Here is a 16,181-nt window from a genome sequence, read left to right on the forward strand (position 1 = left end):
TACTTTCTTCTATATCTAATATATAGAAGAAAGTATTGGATTCGTGCAAATTTTCGAATTTCGAATTTTGACGGATTCGAACGTTTTGAGGTGTGCTGAGTCCATTTCGACCATTTTTGGAAAATGTCTGTCTGTCTGTGTGTGTGTATGTATGTGTGTGTGTGTGTGTGTGTATGTATGTGTGTCACGTCTGTGTGTGACCAGTTTTTTGTGGCCGCTCTACAACAAAAACTACCGCATGAAATCGAACGAAATTTAGTACACATATGTGCCCCTATGTGAACTTGTGCCCATTAGTTTTTGGCACGAATTCCTCCAAGGGGGGGTGGAGCAATGGGACGTTTTTCGAGTTACGCGTGCTTGCTATTCCTCAGGAAGTTACTGGCGGAATCAAACAAAATTTGGTCCATATGTTGGTATTAACAGGAACAGGTGCTGATTCAATTTTGGTGTCAATAACTCAAACGGGGGTTGAGCTATAGAACGTTTTTTGTCGTCAATTGTGACTGCTGTATCTCAAGAAATAATGAACGGAATGAAAGAAAAATTTATCGGCAAGTAGCCCTTAGTGGGTATAAGAACTGATTTTATTTTTGTGTCAACAGCTAAAAAGGAGGTAGCGCAATCACCCGTTCTTTTTTTCCATTTTGAGTGCCCTATCTCAAGAAGTAATGCTACGTTCTGGTTGAAATTTGGAATATATGTGAATCCATATGTAAACAGGCTTTGGTTCTATTTTGACGCCGATCGCTCCAAGAGGTGTTGATTTTTTTTTTTTTTTTTTTTTTTTTTTTTGCGAATAAAAATATTTTTATTAATGCAACAATAAGAAAGATAAATCGTAATAGATTATCGTCTGCGTATTTCTCGTGATTTTAATTGTATGGAAATGATAGGAAATATTATCTCAATGATTTAAAAATTTTAACTGTTGCCATCTTATGTTTGTTAACAAATAAAATATTTGTAATTCATTCAAGCAAGGCTTTTAAAATAACTTTCAATTTTCGCTCTTTGCTTTGCTTTTGCAATAATTCAGACATTGGGATAGTCGTCAAGTTTTTGCATGTGTCATTTTGTTTTTGTTGGGAATATTGCTTCCTCGTCAAGCATGGGGAGGGATCAGAAAAAAAAAAAAATATATATATAGAAGAAAGTTTCGTGATGGCCACAACATACTAGTTTATTTTATGTCAATGTAATTGCCCCTTAATTTATTTTTTGTATATTTAAAATTTTTCTCAGCAAAAATACTTCTGAAAGCTGATCAATATTATTCTATTATCCGAGGGCTTCTTAACGTTATCTATGGGTAAAAATTTGGTTATAGGATTTTTTGTTCGTATAAGCGGAGCATTCGTTTATCCTTTACCTAATTAAGCAGGCTGACAGTATTTTCTTTAATCCTAAAGTACAAGTGCTGTCCAAGAAGTATCTGACCTTACTGTTTTTGTGTGAAAAGTGTAAATAAAACTATTTTTGTTTATAATATATTTAAACTCATTTCACAGCAATTGTTCAGTTTTTGTTATTGTTCTGAATCCTTTTATTTATACTTCTGTGGTACAATGCTTTTACGCAAGTCCTTTTTATGTCGAAGTGGAATATTATAAGGGTTTTATTTCCTGTACGTTTTCAAAAAGTAATGTTGTCCTTGATTCAAACATTGTAAAATATTGTACTCCCTTTATTTTTTGGAATAAATATTCAAAAACACATTTTGTTGCTCTGGAATGTGCTTTTCAAAACTGAAAAATATATTTTATATTGATACAAGTAATATCCAGAGTAAAAATTCCTGTTTTTTTTTTGGAAAATAATAAACAAAATTCGGATTTATTTGATTTAAATCCGATTTTTTTGATTCTATAGAAAAAAAATTAGAACATTTGTAAAATATAATTAAATTTAATATTGATATTTTTCTAAATTTACCACTATTATATTTTGAGTATTTCAGTAAAAAGCTTTCATGACATGATGAAAAATCTGTTTCATACAAAGCATATGATTCTTGTAAAATTTAATTAAAATGACATATTAGTGCACTTTAAATTGGTAAAAAAAGAGGAAAATAAACAAATTGGCCTTATAGCATATGTCTTTTTCTAATCTTCACTAGCTTTGTTATTTTTTTTTTTTTTTTTTTTGTATAAAAATTATATTTTACAATAGGAAAGAGCTGGCAATTTTATTTGCCCACTTTCTGGTAAAGTATTTCGAAAACTGGTCCCGAGACCATCTACAATTATAGTTAACAAAAAATGTATAAACTTCAATCTCTTCGATTGATGATTTCTCAAAAATAAATTTATGAGCATACTCTAAATTTTTTAACAACAATTTATGCTTGGAGCAGTATTAATAAGTTTATCTTTTCCAATGTGTACAAAAATGCACACAATATAGCAACAAAGTATGGAATTTTTCTGCACACCCATTTTATATCTATGTGCAACAAAATCCCTCATTGTTTTCATAAAAAAAGTTCCTTAATCCAGTGACTACTTATTGAAAAAAATATTGTGCAGACACAAAAAAAAAAGAAAAAAAAAATGTGGTAAAAGAGAGATAATTTAAATAAAAATGGTCAAGTGAGGAAAAACACCTAGGACAAAATCAATATAATGAAAGAGGGTTAGACTAAAAAAATTCAGAACTAATAAAATTAAAAAAATTCAGGGAGATTTCCAGGGTTTAAGTTAAAAAATGATTTAAATCATTGACACCCAGGTAATATTTTTGATATGTAATCCTAAAGTATTCAGTAAATAAATATTTGTAATATTCATTTTGATTTGCATCTTCCCTTTTCAAAAAATAAGTTGGGAATAAGTAATTCAAATCAAGTGGAAAAGGCTCTATTCATTTTCTTATTCCCATCTTTCAATTATGTTTAAAGCTCTTTTTGAGAACATTTACTTAATGCAAATTATTTCGTTGGTTTTAGTTAATTTTACTTTACATAATACTTGATGAATAAAGTATTCAAATATCCAGTGGTTTAAATTTATTTCAAACACGATACGTAAAGGATTTGTTCGAAAAAAAGTCACCGTTCTTTATATAAGAGCCTTGAAATTATTACTAGACGGTTGGAAATAAATTTTATACCCTGCTTTTAGCATTATTTTTGATAAAACCTCCTTCGCTCTGAAAAACACACACACACACACACACACCCTATACCAAAACAGAATATATGCACAGTAACAGCATTTTAATTCTTGAATTAATTGAAGAGCTCTTATTCTTAGAGCAACGATTTTCCACCATTTCTTTTCATTAAACTGACGGGAAAAAACCCTGGATTATTGCTCTTCAGAAAACCATAAATTATCTATTATTGTTCAAAAGCAAAGGCATTGAGTCAACCAGCGCATCGAGTCGAAAGCGTACGATGAAAGCCACAAGATGGCCGCGAATCTTCGCGGTTGCTTCACTTCCACTGCGGAGTTTCAGTGGTGATGTCTTCTCCTTATTACTCATAGCTCCATGATATTTACAGTAGGATTCACCGAGATCGTTACCCTGCCTGTATGTTGTTTATTTTGCTTAACTTGAATATTCTTCTCATGCGATACACACTATGTAAGATAAACAACGGGAGGAGGAAGAAGCCTTCATTTGCACAAGATTAAACCGTTCGCTCCTTTTTCGACTCTTTGTCTTCAAATAATCAGCGTACTATAATGACAATTTAGAAAAGAAATCATTATTTTTCAGATTATTTTTTGTAATAGTTTTGAAAATACCTTACAAGTTATGACTCTTTTACGTTTTTAATTTAGTTGTTAAAATTGTATGTTCAATCAAAACTTCTTTTTTTTTTTTTTGCATCGTGCATATTTCAACTAAAAATCAAATATGCATGTTTCAACACACTAAGTTATGATTGAAAGCTAAATAATAATAAGAAATTCTCTTCATGATTTGAGCCGCACTTTTCTCCGTTTGTGGTGTCATTTTATTGGAATTTTTGAAAACTACAGGACTACTTAAATTGTCCTTTCTGACCCAGAAAAGTTATTTTGTCTTTTGAGTGCATTATGAAAAGTGCTTAGTATTTTTTTTTTTTTTTTAATTCTGTTATTTTAAATTACTGCTCTTGTAGTTTTAAAGAAAATGTGACAAGTTATCAATAATTTGAAGAAAATAAAAAGAGTTCAATATATTTTTTCTTTGTCTGCATAAAAATTCTGAATCTTGCTCATGGGCGCCAGCAGATCCATATGCAGAAAGGTACACCCGCATGTAAATCGCTACGAATTTTTTTTACTAGTTTTTTATTTTATTTATTTATTCATTATTATTTTTTAAATTTAGTTTATTTTTATTATATTTATTTTAAAGCAAATACCGAGATGTATTTTCATCTTTGTTAAAGTAAGTTAATTAATTTATAATTTTTACGTATTTCTCTAATCACAATATATTTGCACTTTTCAATTTGGCATTGCTTAAAATTAAAATTTCTCTTTTAAAATAACTAGTTAGTAAAAAATTAAAAATAATATTAGTATTAAAATATTAAATTAATATGACTTTTTATTTTTATTTTATTTTTTTTACTTTGAAAAGCCAGGAGGTAAAAGGTGCCTCCCTTGCAGCCTCTTACCAGTGCTGCAAAGGAGGCGTACTGCAGCGCCGGAAAGCCTACTAGACATAAACGTGAGATTAATAATTTTGGTGATGTATTTTTCAGTTTTTTCCTATCTGATTAACTAAATTTTATTTTTGAAAGTTAGGGGTGAAAGTTCAAAACCCTGCCGACAATCATGGACCTAAACATGAGAGTAGTATCTTTCGTGATTTAACTTAGTAGTTTAAGTATTTTGTAGCTTGTCCTGCGTTTGAAAGGAATTTAGTTTTACTTATTCCATACAAATAATTATTTTTAAAAAGTTTAAATATTAAAAAAATATTTTAAAAAAATTTAAACTAGGGGGGGGGGAGGTTGCGAGTATACTCATGATCTTTCCTCCTCACTTTTTCAAGGTACGAGCCGCCATTGAGTAACGTTGATGGCATTGGGAGCGTGGCGTCTGCTGTCGAAATTAGGTTTTTTCGTAAAGAAAAATGTTAACTAGTTGTGCGTGTAGATGAACGAATAATGATGATAAAGAAGAATGCAAGGAGCAGGAAATATCCCTCTATATCTTTCCATATTCAAATACAGAGCTAAAAAAATAAATCGGTTGTCAAGATCAAATCACGATTGTCAAGGTTATCACGACGGCCATGAATGACCACAAGGATTTTATCGGACTAAAAAAGAGTACTGAAAGCCATCTTGTAAAAAGGAGGAATACAAATTTTATGCCTCGAGCTGCTGAAGAATAGTAAGTTATTTCGTCATTAATCTAAACTTTATAGTCATTATATTAACATCAGTTTTGCCCATGTAAAGTTGAATGATATGTATAATAACTCGTGAATTTTCATTTATTCCCATTAAAAAAAATCAAATAATGGAATTTTTATAAACAAACCATTCTTTTTTTTTCAGTTATTGATTTTTTATTTATTTCTTTAGTTTTGAGTATAAAAAAAGTTGTAAACTTGTCTCACTATTAGTACAAAAAACTATACCACCAAGTGCAAATAAACTATAAATTATTTTCTCTTGTTGAATACAAAGGTTTATTCTACTAGACTACTCAACTACTTGAATTCGTTCTTATTTCCTTCATCCCCGAACATTAGTTCTCAGGTTAAATACATTTTCAACATTCAAACACAGCTCATGCGTTCCAGGGATTCAGATCTATTAATTGTAAATTAATGTGATATTTGTCAAGTAATATAAATACTGTACAAAGTTTTAATGATTAAAACTAGTCTCTGGAGCTGTGCCATATTTATATCTTTTTAGTAATTTCTTGTTGAAGAGATGAGGAACACTTATCATTCTGTATTTATCATTGAATGATTCAACATAATTTTCTATACTGTATATATATTATGTAATTTCGCCAAATCTTGTACCACAAATTGAATGACAAGTAGTACAACTTTAACGCAAAATTACTTTTCTGAGTACCTACAGGTCTGCTTTACTGTTAGGCTATGTTCGGTGTGAGGACCCATGGAAGATATAAACATTTTTGACAGAGCTGTAGTCTCGTTTATCAATAAAAATTTCTTTAAAAATCCTGTTCTCACATAGATGATAATTTTGAGTTATAAAAGTTAAAAATATATCTCTGAGTGCAGGAAAGATTCCCTTTATATTTTGATCTATTAATGAAGCATATTTTTTAGGGTGGCAATTAATTAGTCTATTAATTTAATCAATTATTTCTTTATGTTTTATAAACAAATGTACTGACTTGAAATTGGACAAGTAGGGGAACATGGGGCAAAGTGAAATAACGGGGCAAAGTGAAATGTTCAAATATTTACTCTACTTTTAGAGCCACCTGCCTAGTCGATAATTTAACTATGTAGTAACACATGTAGTATTTTTCAGTCTCGAAAAACTTACCTCTAAAGATCAAACAATATGATAATACAAGCAATTTTCAAAAGTTGATACTCATATTGTAATATTTCGTTGTAAGTCAAAAATTATTTTTGTTATTATTAAATAGTACTTATTGTTATTAATATTTTAAGTATTTATTGAGACCTACTAATATACGGTGCAGTATTTATTTGCTTAATATTAAGCTTATTTGTATTTCAAATGCTTTGTACAGTTAGTCAAGTGCATGCGGGGCAAAGTGAAATACAGTCCATTTCATTTACTTATTCAACCTTTTATAGAATCATTTACGTATTAGAAAATAAGATGCTCCATTCATTCTTTCATTTAAAAATCCCCTTATATTTATATTTGTTCATTCATTCACTTATTTTCTTCTTAGTTCGCTATATTATGCAAAAATTTAATATTTTTCACGCATTAACTTATTTATGTAATATTTTATTCCTTTATTGTTTCATTTTATTTTCATTTCTTCATTCATTCTTTTATTTACTCATTTATTCTATCAAAAATATCTTTAACAATCGAATAAAAAATGTTTCATTAAAAAACTATTTTATTTTTCACTTTGCCCCATGAAAAAAAGAAGGGAAACATTTCCACCTTTTTTTAAAGGTACAAATTTACTGTCAAAAATAAAAAATAATGTTTTAGTGCAAATTTTATTATAAAATATAGTGTTCTTTCTTTATGTACCGTAATTTTCAAAACAAATTTCCATTTTTTTCGTTTTGAAAAAAGTAAGTGTTCTTAACCATTTCACTTTGCCCCACATTCCCCTACAATTTTTTGTATTTTTAAAATAATGGCAGGTAGCTAGTCAATTATATTAATCATTTATAACTTCATATTTGATTGGCAAATGTACCAAACCACAGTTAGTTAAAGCTTATCCGCTTCAAAGCGGGTTTTTTCAAATGTTTGTAAAGTTTGATGATAAATAAATATTGAGTTTGAAATAATACAAAAATCACTTTTGATTTTGAAGTTCAAGAACCCTGATAGGAAATAAAACCGAAGTCGTTGCGATAAAAATCCTAAAACTACAATTTTCGAGTGTTCTTCAAAAACCTACCCGCTTTGGACGACCCTCCCCTAAGTAATTACAGTAATTTTTTAACACTTTTTTTAAACGTTATGAATTTCTTTACTTGAATTCTCAGGGGGAAATGCTATAACTGTTACGTCTATTTCCCCCCCCCCCAAAAGGATATCAAGGTCAATGTTCTGTAGAATAATATATTCTCATTAGATTGTAATGTTCTAAGAATAAAGGGATGGAGTTCGTCTGTGATAAAACAGATAACTAGAAACAATCACATTATTTATGATAATTTTATCAGTAACTGATTGCATAGAAAATTTAGTAAGCTGTAAAGTATAGTTCATAGTAACAAACCGTAAAAGCTAAATTGTTCAGTTTAGAATGTCAGGTATGTATCTTAATTTTAACTTTTTTCCATTAAAATCATATTTGTTTTTCGAGTTAATTCATTAAAATTTCTTTTATTATTGATGTTCATTTTCTTTTGTATAATTTGACTAACTGAGAAAAGAAAATCGCCTACTATAATCTTTCTTTTCTTTTCTTTCTTTATTCTTGGTATATTTAGATAATTTTTGATGAAATTATTTTAATGTAATGCCGTTTTGTTTATTAGGAAAATAATTTAAAGATTTCAAAAAAAATGTCATCATTAATTACCTTTTACTTATTTATTTATTATTTCTTTGCTACTGAAGATTCTCAAAAGATTATAACGTGTCCCCCTGTCCCCGTTTAACCTGTGAGACCTCTATTTCAGCAACTGTTAGTCCCAGATGCTTGCTGGTCAAAATAAGGTGCGGAGCGTTCAGATATTGAAAGTTTGAAGCGAAAAAGAATATTAGTGAAAAAATACGAGATCCATCTTTTACACGGACCCTTGGTTCCCAAGCTAACACTTAGGGAAATAAGCTCCCTTGAAAAATAATTACAAAGCAAACAATTAGTACGAGAAATATTCATCGAGATATGAAACACATCTTTTATGACTGACACCTTTTTATTAACAAATAGCCGCCTTCGGCGACCAGCTGGTCCGCCTTTTTACGCCATTCGTCTTTTCGTGCCTGGGTTGCACCCTTCGGCGGCTGCTTAGACAATTTAGCGACGGTATTAATCAATGTTTTTCTTTATGCATCAATATTATCATTCGCCTTTTTACGCCAATGTTGCCGCCTTCGGCGGCTGCTTAAATAAATTTCGTAGCGGTATCAATCAATCTACATATATCTATATCATTAGTAGTTTGAATAAAATATTTTCTAGACCTATCTCCAGTTCCGTCGTTTGGAATACTTTAAAGGAGGGGAGGGGAGACTCAAACGGCGTACTCTTCATGCAATTTTTGTCGAAAAATAACAAAAAGCACTCCCACTTTTATGTGAAAGCATTGTTTTTTCAAAGTCATGATGTGTGTGTGGGGGGGGGGGCATTGACACCCCGTTGAAGATTTTTAAATGACGGGCATGTCTCTTTCTTGCAGTCCATCTTTTATATCGACCTCTATATTTGTCTATCTATCTATCTAGATATACGATCTATGCATATCTACCTCTAACAGTAATTAACAATCTTTTTTTTATATAAGTATTAACTCGAACAAAAACATTTTTTGTCCACTCAATCTCTATCTCTGTATCTACCTAACCTAACCGCCAATCCGTAAGAGAAACAAAAATCATGCAAAAAATCGCGAGCTTTATTTATTTAATTAAAATAGCCCGCAAAAAAAAAGAAAAAAAAAAGGCTCTATGTTCCCCGTAGTGTGCAAAAAGTAGCGCTTGGAAAAAGATAAAAAACTGAAAAAAAAGTAAAACGATTTCAGTTGGATCACGTGATGAGGTAGGTTCGGAACTCAGCCGGCAAGCGAACAGCTCGCATTGCGATCTCCATTAAAAAAATTGTAAAAAAAAAACTCTTTCGTATTTTTAAAAACTTTTTTCTTCTGAAGGGGGCGGAATGTTTTTACTATTACCAACTAAAATTTTAGAATTGAGGGTTCAGTACTTTTCGCAGGATGGGCTTCGAAAAAAACTAAACCCAGGAAAAAATGAAAAAATAAAGGTTTTTTCAAAAATTTATAAAAAATACAAAAATTACTCTATTTTCAAAATGTTTTCATTCATCATATTTAAAATTAAATTTCCTACAGTATAGTATAAAAAATATCCGTCTGGCGCGATTGGTTCGGGGTCTGTGAGGTTAAAAGTACGAAAAAGTGCTAAAAATAACATAAAACATTAAATAATTTTTTTTGTAATTAAAATATCAAAAATCTAAGCCCGAGGTGCACATCTTCAGCAAAAACCGTACCTGCATACCAAATTTCATCTTTCTAGGCATTACCGTTTTCCCGGGATGCGCGCCACACACACACACACAAACATCTTATTTTATTATATGTATAGATACATTTAGAGGGAAATATGGCGGGGTTTAAAAATATATGTGTGCATGGAGTGTGTTTTTTCAAATTCTACGAGCAATTAATTTTAAATAGCAGTGAAATATATATATATATATATATATATATATATATATATATATATATATATATATATATATATATATATATATATATATATATATATATATATATATATATATATATTACTTCGATAGCCTGTCATTCTTCTGAAAGGGCTATATGTTCCAATGTCATCTTTTACACAGTTCCTCAAAACTTAAAACTCGAATATCTCCTTGTGTTTCGGTCGCAATTGTTTCAAATTTTTTGTGCTGGAAAGCTGGAATTGTCTTTCAATGGAGATTTTCCTCCTAAATATAAGTTAGGGGGCCTGAGGTACGTAGCACAAATTGCAGATTACTGCACACAAGTGTTTCATCGTTACTGGGAACGTCTTTTTCAATGCAAAAAGTAATGAACTTATGGATGAAAAGAAATCCTACAAAAGCCAAGAGCTAGATAAGCATACAGCTTAAAAGATAAAAATAGCGGATTAGCCAAACACCAATGAGGAAATTATAAACGGAGAAGGAACAAATAAGAATGCAAACAAAGGCCAAGAGCTTTCTCTGAGGCACAGTAAAGCCGAAAGAAAGAATTCAGTTTGACAAAGATTAAGCCGAAGCTTAAAGAGACTTTTATTGCGCATTCAAGAAAATTGCTTTATTGTTCTCACATTGACAAAAGCCGTCTCTTGTTTTCTGAACTTTGACATCCCCTTTGGGATTGGTGGTCAATTGTCACGTGACTTATTTTAATTTCTCTAAATAACCAACGCCTCCTTAATTATAAATGCCTATTGCATTTGCCTTGAAAAGTGTACCGCCGTCAATGTTCGCGTTGACTTCTGGTACGGAGGACAGAGTCATCTGGCGGCAATGAGACTAATGCGTTACTATGACAATTGATCCAAACAATTCAAATCAAATTGTTACTTGGTTAATTTCAAAATTTAAATTTAGAAATTAACCACTTGTGTTCTTTGCTATCAATTTCTAATACCTTCCGATAGGTGGAAGTGGCCTCTGTACCAAAATTTACTTATCCTCGTTCCCTTGATTTGTGTTCATTTTGGCTCTATGTTAAAATCGAGAAACAGACAGGCAACAGTTTAAGGGACCGTTGAAATAACTAATCGAGAAAAAATCACACCACCTAAGTTTTTAAGTTGAAATTCATCGGAAATTTCACCGTTTGCAAAGTTTCTTTTTGTATTCTTTTTTCCAGGTAATATGATGTACCTAGCAAGTGCCTTCTTTGTTCTGATCTCCTTCCAGCTCGTGACGAGTACTCAAATCACGAATTTCATGTAAGCATTTATTCATATCTAGCAAAAATACCCTTCGTTACTTGGGTCAGTAATAATTGTGAGAAACAATCACTACTTTCATTCATTTTCTTTTTTAACTGAAAGAACTCAAAACACACCGCTTTGACGTGGTTAAAGATTGAGCTTCTTCCGTACCCATAAAAGTGAAATAGCAGTAAGTATAAAGAAAACAAAAGCAACGAAAACACGACGTTTAAGCACATAAAAATTTGAAGAATTTCAAAAATATGAACTAACAAAAAACGAAGATCATCAAAAAAACCGTGCGCTTTATTTATTTAAAAAAAAAAAATAGTACGCACAAACACATACGCAAAAAAAAAGTACGCTACTATGTTTCCCTAAGTGTGCAAAAAGTAAATTTTCCAAATAATTAAATGACTTTAAATTCATGTTTGCTCCTGAGAAACCTTGATTCAAAATTTTCATTATGATTATTATTAACTAGCTGTACCCGCATGGCTTTGCCCGTAATAGAAAAATTAAAAGGCCTTTTGTTCGCCTGTATATTTACAAATAATGTATGGTGAATTTCCTCGCCAATTGGCTTCTACCCATGTTACGGTTCCACATTATGATAATTTCGTAATTTACTCGTACATCTTATGATATTTTTGTTCTTAAAATTGGAATAGAAAAAGAACCACATCGAATTTTCGAAAAATCGCTTCGACGTGCACATCCACATGCTACAAACTAACTTTGTGCCAAATTTCATGAAAATCGGACAAACGGTCTAGGCGTATGCGCGTCACAGAGATCCTGACAGACAGACAGAGATCCTGACAGACAGACAGAGATCATGACTGACAGATAGAGATCCTGACAGACAGAGAGACTTTCAGCTTTATTATTAGTAAATATATTGCTGTTGTAAGGCAACGAATTTTTGTAACAATGGATTTATATATAATCACTTAATGCGGAAATTACATGAAATTTACTGTTTTCCATTGTAGCTTTTTTAAACTGAGTTTTTAGGAATAAATTATAGCCTACGTTGCTTCCTGAGAATGTAGCTATCTTTAGTGAAAAAATGGTTAAAATCCGTTCAGTAGTTTTGAAGATTACCCCGGACATCCTTACATAGAAAAGTAGCCATTTATGTAGAGGATACAAATCCTAAGAAAGCAATAAATGTCATGCTTGCTCCAGAGAAGCCTTGATTCAAAATTTTCATTATGATTACTTTTAATATTGCTGTTGTTAGGCAACGAATTTTTGTAACAATCGGTTTAATATTTAATCCTTTATTGGGAAATTACATGAAATTTACTGTTTTCCATCATAGCTTTTTTAAACTAAGTTTTTAAGGAATAAATTATAGCCTAAGTTACTTCCTGATAATGTAGATATCTATGGTGAAAAAATGGTTAAAATCCGTCCACACACAGTAATTTTGAAGTTTACCCCGGACATCCTTACATGCAGAAGTAGTCATTTATGTATATAGACTAGAGGACCCGACAGACGTTGTTCTGTTCAAACTTTGTAAATTGAAAATTTGAAAATTTTCAATGAACTATCAAGTGTTTGAACCGTTTCGTTGAAGAAAATAAGTAAAAAGAAAATATTTCAAGCTGTTTGATTGAGCAGTTGTTTAATTAAATATTTTTTTCTTCCATACGTGTTGGAATGTTCTTTCAGCCACACTCAAAAGATAAAAAGCGTCTTCAGATCTTAAATGTAAAAACTAACTACCTATCTACAACAAACGGGAAATCCCGCTGCAACGTCCCCCATATGAAAAAATAATAAAACAATCGAAAAAATATCGTTTAAAAAATGATAAAAGTAAAAACCATTCAGTGAATATGCGAAAATCAGTGATTCCTCCCTCCCCTCCCAATGTAAAATAAACACTTTCTTCACCTAAAATTACTAAACACTCTTTAAAAACGAAAAACAATTCTTTGCAATTTGAAATATTTCGCCAAATAAACAAAAAATACAATAGATTACATCAGCAGTAGATTTAAAATGTAAACAAATGATTACGCAAATCTATTTTTTATAGTCAAAATCGCCAAGCCACCACGTTACTGTAATCCAGCCGATCAGTGAGCGAAGCTAACTCCGACCGATTAGCGGTCCGATCTTTTAATCGAAAAATTTTTAAAACTTCATATATTACCTAATTTGTTCTTTCCACCAAAGAAAAAGATCTCCCACTGCACTGATCTTTTTTGTACAGAACAACCCTGTTGTAATTTATCTGGACGAAAATAAAATTTGTTTCGCCTTTTAATTCCATCATCTTTTCATTTAATAATGTACTCATTAGTTGATAATCCTTAAAGTATTCTTGGCATTGGTGCCAAAACTCAGACGGATTTCAGCCGAGAAACAACTGTTGCTACGTACGGTACTTTCTGATCATTTTTTTAGGAAAACCTAAAGCACCGATCCGGTCACATGGTTCAACTACGACGACAGAACCAGTGGCGGATGGGACAGCATGAACCGGCCCTGGCATTTTACAGGCCAGCCAAGCCCTTAAGACTTGCTCCTTGAGACGCTCCCTTGGGGCTTTTTTTTTTTTCAGATGTAAAATATAGAGCGGATACATTTTCTAGTTTTAAAAGGGAGTCACCATTAGAATTTGAGTATTAAATTAGGAGAACTGCGTTTAGGAATGTGGAGAAAAATAATCAATAATACAAACACCTGCATAGTAAAAAGTGTAATATTTGTGGTGATGACGGGGGGGGGGGCACTCCCCCAGAATTTTTTTCAAATTATAGCTTTAAAAACGTATTGTTAGCCTTTTTAAATGATCATGGGCGATGTTTGCGGGAGGGACTTTTTGGAGAATTCTCCCCAAGCTTTTTCAAAATCCGAGTCCTAAAACATATGTGTAAGCTACGTTTGGAAACACTTGGGGGGGGGGGGGGGTTAGGAATTCTCTATAGGCAAAACTGCTCAATTGAAGTTTCCAAAGCGCCTATTTTGGGGACAGTTGACGCTCTTTGGGGGGAAAGGCTTTTGAACTGTAATATTCGTGCAGATGATGGGGTTCGGGGGCACTCCCCCGGAAAATTTTCGAAATTAAAGCTTCAAAAACGTATTGTTATACTATTTTTAAATGATCTTGGGTTATATTTGCGAAAGGGGGTACTTGGAGAATTCCCCCAAAACTTTTTCAAAATCAGAGCTTTAAAACGTATGTGTAAGCAATGATTGGAAATACTAGGGATCAGGGAGAAGGGAGAGGTTCAAGAATTCTTTCTAGGCAAAAATTTTCAATTGAAGTTCTTAAAGCGCCAATTTAGGTGACAGTTGATGCTCTTTGGGGGGGGGGGGGGGGGCGTGAAAAGAGAATGAAAAATTTCAATGAACGTCTTTAAACTATCTTTGAGAATGATAGTTTAAAGAAGTTCATTGAGAGCAAAGATCCGGTGCCCTCCATCCCTTCCAAAAAATTTCTTTCTAACTAGTTGTCTAAAAAATGCATTCCAGATCATCATAGGTAATGTTAGGGAAAGAGGCTCAAGGATGCTCTCCAAGAATTTTTTTGTAATTGAAATCCAAAGAAAGGGATTGTTTGTCTTTAATAACGTAAAAAGGGACCGACAATTCTCTGAAATTGAAGCTAAAAACATTGATTTCATCGACATTCAATGACGTGAGGGGGAGGAGTATCGGGGTATAATTTGGAATTGGAGCCCATAAAACAAAATTTAAGACGGCATTATTGATGATGGCGAGAATGTTGGGCACGAAAAATTTTCGAAGTTAGCTTTTAAAACGCAATTTTTGACGATCTTTGGTAATGTTAGTGGGTGAAGCTGTTCAGGGACCTTCCTTCGGTAATTTTTCGAAATTTGAATTCTGAAACACAGTCGTAGATGATATTCGCTGATGTTACCAAAGGCTCTTATTAAAAAATCTTTTCGGAATGGAAGCCCTAAAAAAGAAATTTCGGATCATATTTTGGTGATGCAAGGGGGAGGAGAGATTCGATGTCCTCTGAAAATTTTTTAAATTGTAGCCCTAAAAACGAAATTTTAAATGATCCTTAAAGATGGGGAGGAGGCGCTTCTGCAGGGTTTGGGTTATCACTCTCCTGGAAGCTTTTCGAATTTGAAGTCCTAAATACAAATTGTAGGCCATCTTTGATAACAATAGGCGATAGGAGATGGGACTGGGTTCCGATTTAGATAATTCCCTACCTTCTTTCAAAATAAAATTTAAAACACGTTTTTTATTTACCTTGGAGGTGTAAAATGAAGGATAAGACTCGAAGATCTCTCTCCCTTCCGCATTTTTTTTGCTAAGTCCCTATCTTTTTATTAAATTATTGATACAAATGTTATGGAAAACCTCCCCGCAGTATTTCTTTTCCAAAACCATTTTAGTTCTTTGGTTTTTTCATAGTAAAATTTTCAATTTTCAACCTGATGTTTGAATTTGTTTGAAATTAAAGTGTGTTCAAGATTCGTTAAAATAATATTTTAACATTTTGGACTGATGTGGTACTTTTCAGTGGCACCGTAGGTCTTCTCCAAACTTTATTTTACTTTAAATATCCTCCAGATAGAATATGTTAATAAAGTTTTACTTTATTTTCGTTTTATGCATTCAAACGCTTGGTATTCATTACAATATTTTAAATCTCCCTTACTGCATTTTAATTTTTTTTTCTGTTTAAAACAATCTTCGGCGGCCCCTATGAAACCGCCATAATTATTTATTTATTCATTTATTGTATTAAGTTGAAACTTGTCAAAGGTTTGCAGTGGCGCAGCCACGGGTTTTGGGGTTCAAACTCCTCCCAGAGCTCGAACACATTCATTTTCTCCGTACAAATCAAGGGAAAAAGAAGTGTTTCAACTTTTCCAAGAGTGAC

At 31.9% G+C, this 16,181-nt stretch overlaps 1 protein-coding gene across 1 annotated transcript in view; it reads left to right on the forward strand.

The window, feature by feature from the left end:
- Nucleotides 1-7,861: 7,861 nt before the first annotated feature.
- The window catches only part of LOC129230058 (protein ABHD11-like), a 33,544-nt gene continuing 25,224 nt past the window's right edge, over nucleotides 7,862-16,181 (forward strand). Inside the window, exons 1-2 of the mRNA XM_054864447.1 lie at nucleotides 7,862-7,923; nucleotides 11,230-11,311. Of these exons, the coding sequence (XP_054720422.1) occupies nucleotides 7,917-7,923; nucleotides 11,230-11,311 (89 nt within the window). The 5' untranslated portion in view covers nucleotides 7,862-7,916. The remainder of the gene's footprint in view (nucleotides 7,924-11,229; nucleotides 11,312-16,181) is intronic.

This window comes from Uloborus diversus, chromosome 1 (assembly GCF_026930045.1).
Source record: "Uloborus diversus isolate 005 chromosome 1, Udiv.v.3.1, whole genome shotgun sequence".
NCBI lineage: Eukaryota > Metazoa > Arthropoda > Arachnida > Araneae > Uloboridae > Uloborus > Uloborus diversus.